Source organism: Typopeltis vanoorti, chromosome 16 (assembly GCF_054136105.1).
Source record: "Typopeltis vanoorti isolate ZY-2024b chromosome 16, IOZ_Tvanoo_1.0, whole genome shotgun sequence".
Taxonomy (NCBI): Eukaryota; Metazoa; Arthropoda; class Arachnida; order Uropygi; family Thelyphonidae; genus Typopeltis; species Typopeltis vanoorti.
Window position 1 is genome coordinate 16,428,742 of NC_143564.1, and position 19,883 is coordinate 16,448,624.

The 19,883-nt window shown below is 36.5% G+C and overlaps 1 protein-coding gene across 2 annotated transcripts in view; it reads right to left on the reverse strand.

The window, feature by feature from the left end:
* Positions 1-19,883, reverse strand: part of LOC150097869 (uncharacterized) — a 622,248-nt gene that overhangs the window by 269,844 nt on the left and 332,521 nt on the right. For both annotated transcript variants that reach the window (XM_090405962.1, XM_090405961.1), the window contains exon 12: positions 18,188-18,391. In XM_090405962.1, the coding sequence (XP_090262088.1) occupies positions 18,188-18,391 (204 nt within the window). The remainder of the gene's footprint in view (positions 1-18,187; positions 18,392-19,883) is intronic.

Sequence of the window (19,883 nt, forward strand, 5' to 3'; positions counted from 1 at the left end):
ATTATTACTGTAACATCTCTTTTATTGATGCCAGCTTGGTAGAATGAATAGTTTGCGTATCCACTCTCCAGCCAAGAGGCTGCAGATTCGAATCCTGTCAAGGGCATGGATGTTTGTGATTGCCATACTAACTATTAACCATATGTACTGCTCTAACGAGTGTCCTGGCCCAGTATGACCATGCATGTCTTTGCACCACAAAAATTAAAAAAAAAAAAAAAAAATAATAAAATAAAATTCAAATCAAACCTTTATCCATTTTACTAATAATAATGTCAAAGTTATTTTTATTTTATTTATTTTTTATATAGCATGTGAAAGTCATGGTGGGAGATTTTGTGTAGGTATCATTTTACTATTTATGACATCTTTTTTGAAAAACATCTTAGTTTGAATCATTTTCTAGTTTAGTTTAGTTTGGGCTTCAATGGTGTATTATTTTCTAGAGAAAGTTTTTTGGGGGATGGTAAATTTAGACCTTTATTTAATACTTCTATTTTGTCCAGAGAAAGTGTACAGTTAGGTAAATTTATAAACAAGTTAAAGGCATTATTTTTACTTTCTTTGGACATGGAGAAAGTGAGGGTATGGGGGGGGGCAAAGAGGAATGTAAGATCTGTTGGTTTCTGTTGATGAAGAATTAGTAAGACTACTCCATTTATAATTATTATGTTCTTCTATTATGTAGTAAGTACTTCTTCTTTTAACTCTTTTTATAGCCACTTCTGATAGGTGTCTCCCAATTCTCTCCATCTGTTTCTATCCTGAGTTTGTTAGTGCTAAAGAGTTCCAATTGTTTTTCTTATATCACCTTTCGGGTCTTCCAGCTGATCTTTTAACTTTATATGGCCACCACTCCAGGATAACTTTGGCCCATCTATTGTCCTTCTTGAGTCTTGCGATGTGTCCTGCCCATTTCCATTTTTTATGAAGTACGTTTTCTCCAATATCTAAAAATTTTACTTTATTACTAAATCACTTAAGGAATTGAACACGTAGCTACAAATATAAATTAAATTACACTTTAATATTTCCAATATTTCAGCAACATCACGTTGCCATCTTCAAAAGGAACTTACAAAAAAAAAAAGGCATGTGCACGTAGGCAATACAGTAACCGAGAATGAAGAGATGAAGTTATTGTTCTCCTAAAAGTCCTGATGGTGTCCTCTAGCAAGCCAAGTAGGTGTTCTTGGCCGTTGGGCTGAAGGTCTGTTGATGTAAGCCTCCCAAATTTGGGGCAGTTGCATACAACCAAATTTGTTGAGGTTTGGAGAGTTTCTTAGGGCTGAGGCTGATTCCATAAATAGTCTTTCGAACTTGTATTTGCTATGGTGTATTACTGTAGATTTCTTCCACTGTATTCTGTGGCATGTATCCAGAGCATGGTCTGTAAGACCAGAATGGCTGTACTTGTGAAAACGGATGTAGTCCTTATGTTCAGAAATTCTGATATTCGCTGTCCTGCCTGTTTGGTTCGGCCAAAGTAAGATAGATTACAACTGCAAGGGACCTGGTATACACCAGGTAGGTCTAGGGGAAGTGGTTGGTCTTTAGTGGAGCAGATAAGGGATACCAATTTTCTGAAAGGCCTGTAACAGGAGGTCAGGTCATGTTTTTTTTAAGATTTTGGTAATTTTTTCCGAGGTGCCTCGGATGTAGGTAATGGTGATGGATTTAGAGTAATCCTTGTTGTGGGTGTGTGTGTGGGGGGGGGGGGGGGGGCTGTGGTTTGTAGGTTTTAATATTTTTTGGATTTGGGGGGGGGGGGGGGGGGGGGTAGCCATCAGCTGAGAAAGTGTTGAGGATGTGATTTAGTTCAGTGTTTAGGGCCATGTCGTTAGAACAGATTAGTTTAGCCCTGTTGTATAGTGTTTTCAGCACTCCGTATTGTTGTGAGGGGGGGGGGGGGATTGTTGGTGAATGTATCTGCCTGTATGGGTGGGTTTTCTATAAACTGAGAAAACAATTCCATCAGGTTCCATCATGATCATGAGAAAAGGTTCCATCAGGCTGACTAGCTGTCACTGGTCAAACTTTGGCATCTTCAAAAGGAACTTACAAAAAAAAAAAAAAAAAAAAGGCACGTGCACGTAGGCAATATAACACAGTAACTGAGAATGAAGAGATGAGGCTATTGTTCTCCTAAAGTTCCCCCTCCACAACAAGGATTACTCTAAATCCATCACCATTCGCTACATCCGAGGCACCTTGGAAAATTACCAAAATCTTTAAAAAACATGACCTGACCACTTGTTACAGGCCTTACAGAAAATTGGCATCCCTTATTCGCTCCACTAAAGACCAACCACTTCCCCTACACCTACCTGGTGTATACCAGGTCCCTTGCAGTTGTAAACTGTCTTACTTTGGCCAAACAGGCAGGACAGCGAATATCAGAATTTCTGAACACAAGGACTACATCCGTTTTCACAAGTACAGCCATTCTGGTCTTGCAGCCCATGCTCTGGATTCATGCCACAGAATACAGTGGAAGAAAGCTACAGTAATACACCGTAGCAAATACAAATTCAAAAGACTATTTATGGAATCAGCCTCAGCCCTAAGAAACTCTCCAAACCTCAACAAATTTGGTTGTATGCGACTGCCCCAAATTTGGGAGGCTTACATCAGCAGACCTTCAGCCGAACGGCCAAGAACACCTACTCAGCCCGCTAGAGGGCACTATCAGGACTTTTAGGAGAACAATAGCTTCATCTCTTCATTCTCAGTTACTGTGTTGTATTGCCTACGTACACGTACCTTTTTTTTTTGTAAGTTCCTTTTGAAGATAGCAACGTGACGTTGCCGAAATATCGGAAATATTTATTAAAGTGTAATTTAATTTATATTCGTAGCTACGTTGTTATTCTTTAAGTGATTTAGTAATGCATAACCAACGTATAAGCCTGTCTACGAGAATCTAAAAATTTTGTTTTAGCTCTTTCTTCATTTTATCTATGAGTTAAGTTCAGCAGACATCTTTCCATTCTTTTTTCTTCCCCTTTTATCTATTATTTCCTTTTTGATTAGCCAGGTTTCTGCTCTGTATGTCATAACAGGCAATGCACATTGTTTGAACAGTCTTGGTCTGGTCTCAGGTTTTATTTTGCTGTTTAAAAAATCTCTTCAATTTTCCGAAAGCTGAAATTCCTATTTCTATTCTTCTTTTCACTTCTTCCATGATTCCTTGTTTCTTCGTTGTTAACAATTTTCCTAAGTATCATTCTCACTACTATTTCAATTTCTTTATTGTTTACCTTAATAATATTGTGTCTTTCATCATATCTTTTCGGTTTGTGATATTTTGGTTTTCTCAGAATTAATGTCAAATCCAATTTCTATTGGTTTAGTTGTTAGATCTTCTATAATTTCTTTTAAATTTTTCATATTGTGTGCAATAATAAGAATATCATCAGCAATTTTAGGTTATTTTGTAACTGGAGAAATTTTGCCATTCTTTGGGGCCTAAAAGATATTGCAGCCGATGTTTATTCCTCTTGATGTAGTTGTGTATGTGTTTTCATACAGTATCTATAGTAGGTGCATCTTTATTGAAGGATTTGAGCAGTGGTACCAAATTTTGTTATTGACAAGGATGGATTTATTTCCTTGTACTTTTGTAAATTTTTGTCATCATATGACAGGAAAGACATTTCTTTAAAAATTTCATGTTAAAATCAGATTAGTATAGAGCTGCTTATCCTGTTTATGCAAGTAACAGCAAACAATGCTGTTTCCATGCCAACAATTCCAACAAAAAAATGTTTTGCTGAAATTTTTGCTTCTTCCACAAATACTGATTCTGCTATTACTCAAAATTTGTATGTCCCTTTAATGTACCGCTTGAATCATTAGCATAAAACCTATCTTCTCAGGTCATGGAAAAATATTCCAAATTTGATTCTGTACCATCCATGCTGGTTCTTCACATCAAGACAGCAGTTTTCGAATGATATATAATTTTTAAATATTTAAAATGAATAAGCAGAAAGGGAAATGGCCCCAGTCGAGCATGGAGAGATCACATCGAGTGAGTGGTATCAGTGGAACTAGTTGTAGATACAGAAATGAGCTGTTGTGTTTGTATACAAATGTATAAGAAACAAGACAGATGAAATGGTTGCATTAATTGCATCTGTTCACCCAAAGATTGTCAGAATAAGTGAGACATGGTTGGATGAGGACGACATCCTGACAGGAATAGAGATAGAAAGGTATGATGTGTTTCGTGAGGATAGAAGGAGTAAAAAGGGAGGGGGAGTAGATAGGAATAGAGGTGGAAAGGTATGATGTGTTTCGTGAAGATAGAATGAGTAAAAAGGGAGGGGGAGTGCTATTGATGATAGAGAAAGAGTTATGTCCATACAAAGTAGAGATGTAAGAGGAAAATAGTGCCAGTGGTTTTGAGGCAGTATGGTGTGAGATAGAGGTGAATGGAATCAAATACTTGGTTGGATGTTGTTATAGACAGGTAATGTGGATGGTAGCGATAATGAACTGTATAATCAAATTAGTCAAGCAAATAAGAAAAGGGTGATCATAATGGGAGATTTTAATTATGGCAATATAGACTGGAATGATGAGATAGCAACATGAAGTAAAAGAAATGAGTTTCTTGAGTTTTTGAGGGATAACTATCTCAGACAGTATGTAACAGAGGGCACACGAGGATTGAGGGTATTGGATTTGGTCATCTCATCAGAGGATGTAATTATAAATGAGGTGTCAAATCATCCATCAATTGGTGAGAGTGACCACGAGGTGATTACCTGGGTGGTTGCCAGCAGTGTGAGGACCTCTGTAAGAAAAGGGTATATGTGGAACTACAAGGGGGGGGAGGGTGATTATGAAGAGCTCAGGGGATACCTTGCGGGTGTAGCATGGAACGAGGAGTTAGCTGGAAAAGAGATCATTGCAACTTGGGGGATTTTCAAAAACTATCTAGTAGATGCAATGTCTAAGTGTATTCCAAGGGTGAGAAGGTTAAATAAAGTAGGTGTGAGATGGATGAATAAAGAGATTAAGCATGCGATACAGAGAAAGAGGACATTGTGGAGGTAGCATAAGAGAAGTGGAAATAACCAATTCCATGAGGACTACAAAGACCAGGCAAGGAACTTGGTTGGTGAGGGTAGCTAAAGAGAGGTATGAATAGCAGTTAGTTAATGAAGCCAAAAAGAATCCTAAGGAGTTTTTTTGATATGTAGCCAGGAAAAGAAAGAATGATTATGGAAGGATGACACTGATAGGAGAAAATGGTATAAAAACAGCTGTTGCAGAATGTGTGGTGGAGATACTTAATGAGCAATTCATAAAGGTCTTTCAATCTTGTGAATGTGACTTCATGGAGAGATTGAGAGCAGTAGATGGGGAGGAGAGACTGATTGTAAGTGAGCAAGAGGTGTATGGGGAGTTGAGTAAACTACATGTTAATAAGGCTGTGGGATTTGATAATATATCACCACGTATTCTGAAGGAATGTACCAGGTAGTTGACACCTGTCTTGACATATTTTTTTAATACGAGTCTTGCACTCGGTCAAGTCCCTAAGGAGTGGAAGGAGAGCAAGATTGTGCCACTTCATTAAAGGAGGTCGAGCATCAAACTATAGGCCTATCTGTGTGTCAGGTGTTGTGGTTATTGTTGGAGAAGCTTGTGAGAACTAGGATCCAGAGTTGGGTTGAAAACAATGGTATCATCTTTGATGGACAGCATGGATTTGCTAAAGGGAGGTCATGTTTTAGTAATCTACTTACTTATTACAATAAAGTGACTGCTTCCTTGGACAGAGGAGAAGGATACACAGTAATATACTTAGATTTCACAAAGGCCTTTGATAGAGTACCTCATGATAAATTGATATCAAACTAGAGCAGATGGGGTTGGATATTAGATTAGTGCATTGGAATGGAGACTGGCTATCTGATAGGTATCAACAAGTTGTGTATGGGGGAGCGATATCCAGGAAAAGGAATGTCACTAGTGCAGTGCCTCAGGGGTCTGTTTTAGGGCCATTACTATTTAACTTTTATATTAATGATACTGGCGAAGATTTGGATGGAGATATTCAGTTGTTTGCAGATGATGCAAAGTTGGGACGAACCATAAAGAGTAGTGAAGATGTTGTGGCCTTGCAAGAAGACTTGAATAAATTGAGTGATTGGGCAAGCAAATGGGGATGTGAGTTCAATGTTGCAAAATGAAAAGGTTTTAAAATTTGGAAAACAAAGATGGGATGCAGAATTTATGCTTGGTGAGAATATATTGTTGGAAGTAGAGGAAATAAGAGATCTGGGGGTGATAGTGGATAAGGATCTAAAATTTAGGGGGGACATTGCCAAAATTGTGAAGACAACACAAAGACTTCTGGGAATGATGCGGAGGACACTGATGTGTAGAAGTAGGGAGATTCTTGTTTCATTGTATAAGGCTTTGATTAGGCCACACATGGACTATTGTGCCCAGATTTGGTCACCTGGTTTTCAGAAGGATGAAGAGATGTTGGAAAGGGTCCAAAGGTGATTGACTAAGATAGTTTTCTGACCTCTGGAATGTCGAGTATGAGGAAAGATTGAGAAGATGTAATTTGCAGAGTCTGGTGGACAGGAGGAAGAGGGGAGATAAGATAGAGACCTACAAGTTGGTATGGGGTTGTTATAGGATCAATGCTTGAGAAGTTCTACAGAAAATACTGGGAGATCGGAGGAGAACCAGAGGTTATCTCTGGAAACTGAATAAAGAGGGTGTGAGCAGGGGAGTGAGAGGCAGGTTTTTTTTTGTGTAGAGTTGTAAATGATTGGAATGCCTTGCCCGAGAGTGTGGTGTCTGCAAGGAATTTGAATGTGATCAATGCACAGTATGATGAGCTGTGTGTGTGTGATAAAAGGACCTCCCAGATGACTCTTTGACTCCATGAGGTCTTGGGGTAATAATAATAATAATGATTCAAGAACCTCCACAGCTCAGTCGGTATATGCGAAGCCCTTTGGTCAGAAAGACCTGGGTTTGAATTTCATCTATGATGTGAGGAACCTTTATCTGGTCTCTTTCGACTAAAAGTGAGTTAGCCAGTCTCAGACAGAGGTAGAGGGTTTTTCCCTCTGGGAAACTCAGGTTTTTTTTGTCCCTCAAAACAGGCAAATTGGCCCCCATGAACACACACATCAACAGACATAGGACACACCAGGAGGCATGGAGCTTACCACCTTATCCTCGGATTATGGTTGCAGTTGCAAGAATACTAATTTCGACACCATAAAAGGCAGAAGAGGAAGGATTAAGTAAAGTAATATAAGGATTCATCTGATATATCTGAAGTACCAGTTAGCAATAACTGCAGTTGTGCAGGCAGCAATCTCAGTTGAAAATATATCCCTAGGTTATTTTGAAGGATTCATATCTTCATAAGGAGAAAGTTATGGCAGCAGATCACCATTATCCAGATTTTGGTCTTATTCCTTTAGAGAGATTAAAGAAGGCAATGTACCAACTGTCCCTTTTTAGGAATGAATGGACAAACTAACTGTTTTGTCCATTCATTCCAGAAATTTTGTACATTCCTGATTGTGCTTATTCAATGGCTTTCACAAACTGTTTAACTTAGACATAATGTCTTCTAAAGGCAGTGTATCACTTGTTTCCCACCATTGTTTATCTAGATTATACTGCTTGGAAAGAAACATTGAAAAAATGGTAAGAGAGAAGATGGAGTGCATGAGTGTGTATGATGAGGTTAAGAGCCTGGATAGGTCAGCTAATGCTATTAGTTCAGATGAGAGAGAGAATCAGGTGGGTGAAAGGGGAGGAGAGAATTTGAAAGAGATATATAATTGAAGGCACAAAGGTTTAAGCAATGTGCATGTGCAAGGTTTGGTGACTGAGACAAGAGATGAGCAAGGAAGAGGAGATTCCTGAAAAGAGTCAGGAGAATATGAAAATGATGTATGTAAGGAACAAGAACGAGTCTTTGGACTCAATGGAGATACCCATTAATAACAACAACATACCAGAGCATAATTTCATCATGCTCTCATCATATACTACTCTTATTACAAAATCACCACATTCTTTATATGAACTTCACCTAAGAACCATGTCAAGAACAGTGTCTTGGCAGATTCTGTTATGCAATAACCATATCAAACAACATATGATACAATTACATAGGCGAATAATGTTTTCCTATTTAATTACACAGGCAAATTCAACCACACATTTAACAATAAACTATCAAAAATTAACCTAATATTATTAATTATTTTTATAAAATTTCACTTTTCTGTTCCAAAATTATTTACTATAACTAAACAAATTTCAGCCTCAAGTTACAAGTCTTCAGGATCAGTGGAAAGACAGAACAATAAATTTATAACTAATCATGAAATTTTTTACATCACATTTTAGTACATCAAAACAAAGATGTAAAATATAAAAAGATACTGAGAAGGCCCTGGCCCAAGGTCAGATTGGAATAAGTAATTTCATAACCTTGTCAAGAACATTTTCACAAACATCTGTATGTAACAATTATACACAGATTGTCTTTTTTCTTTAAAAAAAAAAAAAAAATGCAAGAAAGCATAGTGATATATACATAATTTTAATTATGTAAATAGGAGGGATGGAGGAAACACACTTTATTTTTTATCAAAACTATATACCTTTCTAATTTTATCTATTTATTTTTTCATTTTGAAAATACAGTAAGTACATACTGTATATACACTGCTTGGAAAGAAGTCAATGGATATTCCTATGAGTAAGATGCATCGTGCCATGTAACGAGACATCGTTTGTAGCAGGCATAAATTGGAAGAATATGATGCTCCCAAGTCAGTGCAACTATTCCCAGGTGAAATGGCTGTCAGAAGGAAACTAATGAAATTTGAAAGCAGCATTGTGATAGGATGCCATGTTACAGGCCTATCTGTTCAGCAAATTGTTGACAAATTGAGCCATCCCTGGTCAACAATCGGTGATACCATAGTGAGATGGAAGGGCGGGAATCAACTGAAACTGCTACCTGCAGTAAACGCCCAATCAAACTCAGTGAACATGACCATATGGTGCTACGAAGGATAGTATGTAGTATGTAAAATCCACCATTTGTTGGCTGATACATTAAATGTGACATTCCTGGCATTGATTGGAACATGAATCTGCACCAAAACATTAAGAACTAAGACTTGAACTTAGGTTTCCATGGTAGGACTGCAATATGCAAGCCCCACATCACCCAAACCAACATGCAGCGTCATCTTCAGTGGTGCAAAGAGCACGTACAATGTCATGTGGAAGCTTGGAAAGTGTGTTAGAGAGCAAGGAATCCAGTCACCACTCCCTCTACTGAGCAGATGGATGGGTGTGGCAGATGACTGGTAAACGTCTCTTACCAGAGTGCATAATTCCCAACTATGAAATTCAGAGGTAGCGGTATGATGGTATGGTCCTGTTTTTCTTGGTTTGGATCACTGTTTGTGGTGCCATGAACACCGAACTCCAAGAAGTATCTGAATGTTCTGAACAATGCTAAGCTTCCTACTTTGTGGTGTTTCTATGAAAATGACCATTGTCTCTTTCAGCAAGACAATGCATCATGTAACTAGACTGCAGCTGTCATTGCATGACTCGAGGATGTAAACATCACCACACTTGACTGGCCTCCACAGAGTCCTAATCTCAACCTTGATCAACATCTGTGGGATGAATTGGAGCATCGGGTGAGGTCAAGAGATGTCTGTCTCTCGACTGTCCAGGACCTCATTACATGCCTATAGGAAGAATGGTCCAAAATTCCCATTGGTTGCTATAGTAGACTTGTGGAAATTATGCTCTGTAGGATTGCTGCAGTCATTAGAGCAAAAGGAGGTCCTACATCTTATTATGGTGGATACCAGGGTTGTTTGGCATCTGTTTACATCTTTCCAAGCAGTGTATATTAAATTGAATAACGATTGTAACAGGTTTGGTATGAAAATCAGCAGAACCATTTCAAATATCAACTATATCCTAAATGGTGAACTTACAGAAAAAGTAAAACATTTCAGCTATTTAGGCACAATTTTTGGTAAAATGGCAAATTAAATATGGAAACAGACAGCAGAATTAGTAAAGCTGGTATGGTAGGAAGTCAACTGAATAAATTTATATGGAATAGGAAAGAAATGACTCAAAACACTAAATTAGCTGTATACAAGATAGTGTTCAAACCAAGTTTAACTTATGGATCTGAGAGTTCTGAGAAAGATTAGTGGAGTGAACAGATGGCATCAATGGCAGTAACACATTAATAATAAAGATATCAGGGAAAATAACTTGCCACTGTTTACATTCAGACCTGTGTTAGCAGAGCTAATATCAGATGGTATGGTCACTTAATCAGAATGGGAGAGGAAAGATTAGCCAAACAAATGTTCTTTGCCATGATTACTTTTAGCCTGTGGCATGTGGGAGAACTGATTCTGATGTCAGCAAATTGCACACCCATATTTGTTTAGTGGCTATTGTCGATGATGTATAGTCATTTGAACGCATGGAAATAGTGATGCATTTTTTGTCATAATGCAGGTTTAAAGGAATTAATTTAGTGCTTCTACTAGTAGCTAGATGAAAAAAAAGGACAACATTAGTGCACACATCAATTCTGAGACAGGAATCTCATGCACAAAATGTTTTTCATGTGCATATGTGGACTAGCAAATATTAAAGGAAACACTGCCTTGCAGACAATATAGCCACCTGCCTTCCTTGCTGAATCTAGCGATGCTTTCTACCGAGTTTGCCAATAAGACCTCAGATCCCCAAGTTTGGTTCTGGTTTTAAAACTGTTTACTTTTTTTCGTTAATGACGTTGTATAGTTAAATCTACAGTTAACCTGTGAAAGCTCCTCAGCTTTAACTGGTCATGAAGTTTATAGACATCCAGCTAAATCTGGATACAATTCTGTAACACCTGTTGAATAACATGGATAAGAAGTGCAATTTGGTCTCACTATTTCATTCACCTTAGCCAGTAAGGAGGTTAATCTTTTTGGCTAAAATAAACGGTTACAACCAAAGATGGAGGAAGAGGTGGGGGGGGGAAAGAGTCTCTGGCATGGAATATCAGAGAAATCATATGTACACATGAATCTTTGAGCAGAACAAAAGTCAAATAGATGAAGTAAGATTATGTAATTAGATAAGTTGAAGATGGGATGTAATAAAAAAAAAAATAAATAAATAAAAATAAATAAATAAAAAAAAAAAAAAACTGAGCTGAATTTGTTTTAGAAAAGAAGTGTGGTTTCCTAAGCCTGAAATGGACATTACTATATCTGGAAATGAAATCGTTTTCATTTGTAAAAATGTGGAAGCTTCTAGAGGTTTCTGTTTATTTATTTTTTGAATGTAATCTATTTCAATTTACTTGACTTTTCATGACTGGCTGAGTTACACTGAAATTTGGAGGGTGTGGAACATGATGCTTAGATTGTTCTTTGCTAAAATATACTAACATGGAGGCTACTGGCCAACATATCTACAGAATAGTGACTAAAGTTTTTTTTTTTTTTTTTTTATAAGAAAGAAAAGGATTTTTTAAGACAGGAAATAGACATTACTGAATTCTGAAATGAAATACATTCATTTGTGAAATTGCATCCAGATTTTGTTCTTGAATTTAAACATAGACTAAAGCCCTTGCTATTAGGAGTGCATGTTGTGTTTTTATATCACCTTGGAATTGGAAGTAATGAATTTTTAATTATGCAAAAAAATTTTTTTTTAATTCATGCACAGAATTTCAAATACAGAACATATAACTATGCTTGTGTTAAGACCTACATAATCTTGCAAACTTAGTTTAAAGACCAAAACAAACATGTACACAAATTCATAAACATAAAAAGCCACCCCATCAGACAGGAAGAAAGCGATAAATGCCTTAACACCTCCAAAATATATGCAACAAGTTCCCAAGCATTATCTATTTTGGAATGTGCATTCCTAAACCAGAAATGTTGTCCACTTGCAAAAAAATTGGATTTTTACATAACTAGATTTTCAAGCAAATTTTTTGACTTATTTTAATTGAGTTATTTTTGACAAATTTTAGTTGGTCTGACTTATAAGAAAGGGTTAGACAACTGAGTAATGATTTCCAAAGAAAAGGCTAGGAAAGATAAGGAAAAACATCTAAACAATTGCTACAAGGAAATTGAAGAAAGCAATATTATGGGTAGACAAGAGATCTGTTTAGAAAAATAAATGATGTTACAGGGAAGTTATCCCTAGATTAGGAGATGTAAAAAGTAACTCAGGAAAATGTCTGATGGAAAAAGCAGTGAAAAAAAGATGGAAACAGTATGCAGAGGACTTTTTACGAGAAAGATAATAATATTGAAGGTGAATTGGAAAGAAGAAAATTTGTTGAGGAACCCATGATAATGAAAAGTGAAGCTGTGGAATGGAACAGCTGCCAAAAGGAAAAGCTTCCGGAGCTGATGATGTGTCATGGGAATTATTGAGAGCAGTTAGGAATGAAGTAGGAATATATTGGAATATATTGACTGAAATTTGTCAACAGGTTTGGAAGAAAATATACTGGCCTGAAGAATGGAAAACATCAGTATTCACCCCAATTCCAAAAAAAAACCAAATTCAAGGGATTGTGAGATTTATAGAATCTCACAATCCCTTGGATTTGTTTTTTTTTCACGTGCAAATAAAGTTATGCTGAAAGTAATCCAACAAAGATTAGAGCCCGGTGTGAATACAGAAATGCCACAAGATCAAGCAAGCATTAGGAGAGGTACAGGAACTAGAAACCAAATAGCAAACATGAGATGGATTATGGAAAGAACAAAAGAATTTCAGAAGGAAGTATTCGTTTTATTGATTATAAGAAAGCTTTTGATTGCATGGATGAAAACAGACTGTGGACTGTTATGAGATCAATGGGAATACCTGAATATCTAATTCTACTGATAAGATGGAAACCAAGAGGCGTCAGTAAAAACAGTCTTTGGAGAAACAGAGTTAGAGTAGAAAAGGGGGGATATGCCAGGGTTGTATATTATTGCCCTATCTTTTTTTCGCCAGGGAACCAGGGCGAACAGCGAAAAGTCAGCTACTGGAACAAATATGAAAACAAACCCCAACTCAACATCACCAGAGTTAAAGATCGGTACTATCAACGTAAGAAGCCTGAATGGCAAAGAAATGGAGCTAGCTGAGGAATTAGATAAGTACCAGATCAACATAATAGGTGTGACTGAAACAAAAAAAAAGACCAAAACTGGTGAGGTCTTTCTGAGCAATAAATACAAAATGTTATATTCAGGCAATGACAATCAAGGAAAAGAAGGAGTAGCCATAGTATTCAACACAAAATACGAGGCTAATCTTCTTGAATGGCAGTCAGTCTCAAGTAGAGTAATGTGGGCAAATATGAGAATGGGGAACTGGACAATGAGACTTATTTGTGCCTATGGTCCCACAGAAGGTTCTACTAAGGTAGAAGTAGAGGAATTTTTTGAGGCTTTAGAAAAAGCAACTGACACAATGAAAAAGGAAAAGTTGGTCCTTGTTGGGGATCTAAATAGTAGAGTAGGAAATGATTGTGAGACATACAAAAATATTTTGGGAAAATTTGGAGAAAAGAGCAAAGCTAATAATAATGGCAAATATCTGTTGGATTTCTGCTCAGGACATAGACTGGTTATTACTAACACCATGTTCCAACATAAAAATGTGCACAAATTCACATGGAGAGAAGAGGCTAGGAATAAGAAAAGTCTCATTGACTATGTTATTGTTGATAGTGATGTTTTCTCCCTGGTGCAGGACACCAGAGTGTACAGAGGATTTGAAATTGGAAGTGATCACTATTTAGTCTTGAGCAGGATAAAATTGAATTTCATATTGAAAAGAATAACATGTAAGAAAGTTTTAAAGCGAATAAAAGTTGAGCAGCTCTCAGATGTGAACTGTAGACTAAAATACAGAAATATTATTGAAAAGAAAATGAAAGAGTTTGAGAACAGGAATCAAACCTTGGAGATTCAGTGGCAAACTCTGAAGAAAACATTGATTGATTCTGCCAGAGAGGCATGTGGTGAGGTTGTCTGCAAGGATAAAAAAATCAGAACTCCCTGGTGGACACAGGAAGTTAAAGAGGCAGTGAAGGAAAAGAAGAAAGCATATCAAAAGTTCCTGGCAAATAAGTCAGCTTTTACTCTTACAGAATACAGAGACAAATGTAAGAAAGCTAAACAGTGTGTAAAACTGGCTAAACAAAAGTCATGGGAGGACTTTGGCAAGAATATAGAAAATAAATATCAAGAAGGTGGCAAAATATTCTGGAGGTTGTTGAAGAAGCTTAGGAATGGAGGAAAGTGTGCTGTAAAAGGAATTAGAGATGATAAAGGTGAAATGAAAACAGGAGAAAAAGATATCCTTGAAGTATGGAGTAATTACTTTGAAAAACTGCTAAATGAAACAAGCAGTGATGACAGCACAGTGGTAAAAAACACTGACCAGGCATGCAGTCAGGAATACATATCCATACTTGAAGTAGAAAAAGCCATCAAAGGCTTGAAATGTGGAAAGGCAGCAGGAGTAGATGATATTCGACCAGAAATGCTGAAGTATGGTGGTATAAGAGTCTTACAGTGGCTGCACTGCATAGTTCAGAAAGCCTGGACAGAGGGACGAATTCCCGATGATTGGAGTAGAGCTCTCATAGTACCCATATATAAAAAGGGAAATAAGACTGAATGTGAGAATTACAGAGGTATTTCCCTACTGAGTGTTCCTGGCAAGATCTATGCAAGTATACTTGAGAAACGGTTGAGAAGAATTGTGGAAGAAAAGCTTGGTGAAGAACAAGCTGGATTCAGGCCAAATAGAGGCTGTCAAGATCAGATCTTCACTTTACGACAAATAGTCGAGAAAGCATGGGAATATAACAAAGATCTGTATTTAAGTTTTGTCGATTTGGAAAAGGCATATGACAAGGTGCCAAGAGAGAAGCTATTCAATACACTGCAGTTATATGGTGTCAATGGGGCATTATATCAAGCAATACTTAGTCTTTATTTGAGTTGTGAGTCAGCAGTTAGAATTGAAGGAAGTTCAGGAAGATGGTTTAATGTTAAATCTGGTGTGAGACAAGGATGTACATTATCCCCTCTGTTATTCATTATCTATATGGATCACATTATGAAGGAATGTGGTATTAAACCTGATATCAAAATTGGAGATGTTAATGTCAGCTCTTTGCTTTATGCGGATGATGTTATACTTCTAAATAAATCCGCTACAAGTCTGCAAGATTCTCTGACTAAACTGAATAGCTGTTGTAATAGATATGGTATGAAAGTCAGCAATAAAAAGACAAAGACAATGAAAATAGGCAGAATCATTGAAAATGTCAACTGTGTTGTGAATGGAGAACCTGTGGAACAAGTAAAACATTTCAGCTACTTAGGCACAATTTTTACTGAAGATGGTAAACTAAATATAGAAATAGACAACAGAATCAGCAAAGCTGGTATCGTGGGAAGTCAATTGAATAAATTCATATGGAATAAGAGAGAAATTAGTCAGAACACTAAATTAGCTGTATACAAGACTGTGTTCAAACCAATTTTAACTTATGGATCTGAGAGCTGGGTCAGAAGTAAAACACTTGACCAAAGACTAGAGACCGCAGATATGAGAGTCCTGAGAAAGATTAGAGGTGTGAACAGATGGCATCAATGGCAATATCATATTAAAAATGAGGATATTAGGAAAGAACTTGACATTGTCAGCATCCAGGAATGCATTAGCAGAGCTAATCTCAGATGGTATGGTCACTTAAATAGAATGGGAGAGGAAAGATTAGCAAAACAAGTGTTCTCTGCCAGGTTGGCAGGAAAACGACCCAGAGGAAGACCAAGATATAGGTGGATTGATACGGTACAAAGTGCCTTAGATGATAGAAATATAAGATCTGATAATGTTGGAGTCTTGACAAGTAACAGACTGATTTGGAGGAAAATTGTAGATAGGAAGTTAGTAATGATGTAATTTTTTCATGTAGTACTGTCATATCCTGTACACCCCTTGAGGGTACATGGCAGGAATTTGATGATGATGATGATGATGATATTATGAGAATGGCTAACTTACACAAAGATCCAGATAGAGTTAAGATTAGTGGGCAGAAAATTAAATAATTTAAGATACACAGACAATGCAGCCCTCATAGCAGAAATTAAGGAAGATCTGGAGCAGTTGATTATATTGGTTAAGAGAGAAAGTAACAATTAAACAATTAAATTAAACCAAAGCTGGGTATAATTTAAACATCAGCAAAACAAAAGTGATGGCTTATGGCAATTTAAATGAATTTATAATAGAGGGAGGTAAAATAGAAATCATTGAAAGTTATGATTTACTGGGATCCAGAATCAAAAATGATGATAAATGTAAAGATGAAATTATAAAGATGAACAGTTCTCGGATCATTGTTGTTCAATATATACATTAATGACACTGGGAAAGGTCAAACTGGAGATGTCCAATTATTTGCCAATGATGTGAAGATAGGAAGAGCAATCAAGGATGCTACCGATATCCAGCACTTACAAGGTGGAAATTTGGGCAAGCAAAAATGACTCTCAGTCTAGTGTTAACAAGGGTAAAGTTATGCACTTTCGTGTGATGAGATTTCCAGTGGTATATTATATAAGAAACTGAGGAGGCAAGGAATTTTGGAGTATTGGTGGATAGTAATCTAAAGTTCAAAGGTCACGTAGCAAAAGTTGCAAATAGAACTCAGAGGATAATTGCAATTTTGAAGCAAACCTTGACATGTAAGGATAAGTATTTTGCCTATTTATAAGGCTTTGATAAGACCACACCTGGATTATTGTGTGCAGATTTGGTCTCCTGGGTTCCAAGGAAATAAAGACTGTGGAAAGGATGAAAGAAGAGTTACAATGATTATACCCAAATTATGGGAGTACACATTGCTAGTATGTGGATTGCAGACTCTGGTTAATAGGAGAAAGAGGGGTGATATGATAGAGGTCTATAAACTTTTGAATGGGTGTTATAGGATACTGCCTGATGAAATTTTTCATTATATGGAAGGTGGGGAGAGAATATAAGGATATAGAGATTTATACCACATCCATGGAAGTTAAGTTTGTTCACAGTCAAGAAAAGGGTAGCTAGATTTTTCTCTCACAGAACAGTGAGTGAGTGGAATAGTTTGCCTTTAGGAGTAGTAAGTGCATCTAGTGTGAATGAATTTAAGGAAAGGTTTGATAGCTGGTTTGGATGATTTATAACCTCCTTTGATGAGTCCTTGACTCCTTGGAGGTTTCATATAATAGTAATAACAATAATAGTAGTGGGAGATAAATTAGAGATCCTTGAAAGTTATGATTTACTGGGGTACAGAATCAGAAATGATGATAAATGTGAAAGTGAAATTAAAAGAAGGATAATTATGGGGGGAAAAAACTATGTTAAACCTGACAAAGATTATGAAAGATGGAGATGTAAGGCCACGAAAGTTAGAATCGTCAAAGCAATGGCATTTCTAGTAGTGATGTATGGGTGTGAAAGCTAGATTATTAAGAAGAAATGAGAGAAAGCGAATTCATTCATTTGAATTATGGGTGTGGAAGAGACTACTAAGAATCCCATGGATTGTAAGAATGATCAATAAGATTTTTGAGAGTATAAAGACAGAATGCTCCTTGGAGGTGATGATCACTAAACAGAAGTTGATGTACTTTGGACATATTACGTGACACATTATATTAGCTGATAAATCATTGGAAAAGACAGTTATGTTGGGAAGATTGAGGGAATGAGAAGAAGAAGAGGAAGACCACAAAACAGTTGGATGGACAACATAAAAGAACTTACCAACTTGAACTTACAATTGCTGAAAGAAAGGACAAGAGGCCGAGTAGGATGGAGAGCCTTTGTTCACAGGATCACCAAGGAGTCAAAAACAACTGGATGGCACATAACAACTTTTTGTATGTGTGTGTAAGAAAGTGAGGTAGAAAAATTTTATAATATATCTCTCAACATCAAATAGAAGAGAACTGCTCTATTTTAAGATATAACTGTTAAATAATAATTTCTGTATGAATTCAATATTATGCCAGACAATCTCTTTTATACTGAAAAGAATTACCTTTTGTTCTTCCATTCTAGTTTTCGAAGACTTTTCATTAATATTAGCTAAACTCTCAGCTGGCGTAATTTTGGAACCTGAATCGGACCTTTCATTTTCATGTTTTTCTGAAAACGCTTGTTCCTGTTCTTTACGCTCATCTTCCTCCTGTTGTTTTCGTAGTAGCTGCTGTTCAGCTGATTTCAAATCTTCTAGAGTAACACCCTAGAATTCAAGGTGAAAGTAATCTACATTATGATAAAGCAATAGTGATTCAAAAATATCTCATGAAGATTAAATAACCCGCTTCAGTGATAAATATAATAAATAGAAATCAATGGCATATGCAAAATTATTTTAAAGTGTGCATGTTATGTGTGAAAGAGATCAATAAAGTCAAATTTTCCAGAGAAACCAGAATCCACGAACTAATTTTCATTTTTGTATTACTTTCACAACCAATATACTATTAATTAATATACTCTGAATGTTGTCAGACAAGGGTCAAATAAAATTTTAATATTTATCAGAATTTCTCTCAAGTAAAGAAACAAGAACAATTCAATGTATGTTGGTGATGATGTATTCTGCTGTTTTTTTTTATAGATTAGTTTCTGAGGATGCAAAAAAATACACAGAAAGAGAAATTAAATTTCTTTAATTATTGAAATTTGATTATTATATAGTAATATCTTTCCCGTAGTCCAGTGATTCTTAGTGATTGTTAGAAATCAAAGGAAAAACTGAAATTGAAACAAAAGCATTTAATGAAACTATTGTCACAAAACAATATAAAAACAAAAACATAAAATACACTCTGAAAATAAAATAATAAAATCAACTGTATTGAATAAACTAGTTATGCTTACAGGAACATATTGATATTGCAAAATATACCAAACAACTGATTAAAACTAAATAACAATGAATCTAAAAATTAATGGCTTCCTTGGGCCATCATATGAAAAGGTTTGCTCTGTAACACAGAGCAAACCTTTTCATATGATGGTGCGTTAATTTACAAACGATCTGGGAGACCGTCATTGATTATTATCTGAGACCTCTGGGTACTCAAAGACTCATCGAGAGAGGCTATAAATCAGCCAAACCAGCTGTCATATACCTTCCCTTAAATTCATTCACACTAGATGCAATCACTACCCCTAGAGGCAAACTGTTCCACTCACTCACTGATCTGTGAAAGAAAAACCTAGTTACCCCTTTCTTGACCATGAACAAACTTAACTTCCGTGGATGTCCCTGTGTGCTCTCCCCACCTTCCATATAACAAAAAATTTCATCAGACAATACCCTATTAACACCCATCCAGAGGTTTATAGACCTCTATCATATCATCCCTCTTTCTCCTGTTAACCAGAGTCTGCAATCCCTCTGTCTTGCAATCGGACCTCATAATCTAAATCTCATAATCCTGATATAATCTTTGTTACTTCTTTGGCACCCTATCCACAGCTTCTTTATGCTCTTAGAAACTGGGAGACGAAATCTGTGCACAGTAATCCAGGTGGGATCTTATCAAAGCCTTATAAAGAGGCAAAATGACCTCCATCTTTACATGTCAGGGTTTGCTTCAACATTGCAGTTATCCTCTGAGTTGTATTTTCAACTTTTACCATGTGACATTTGAACTTCAAATTCCTATCCACCATTATGCCAAGATCATTTGCCTCATCAGTTTCTTGTAGCATATCTCTGC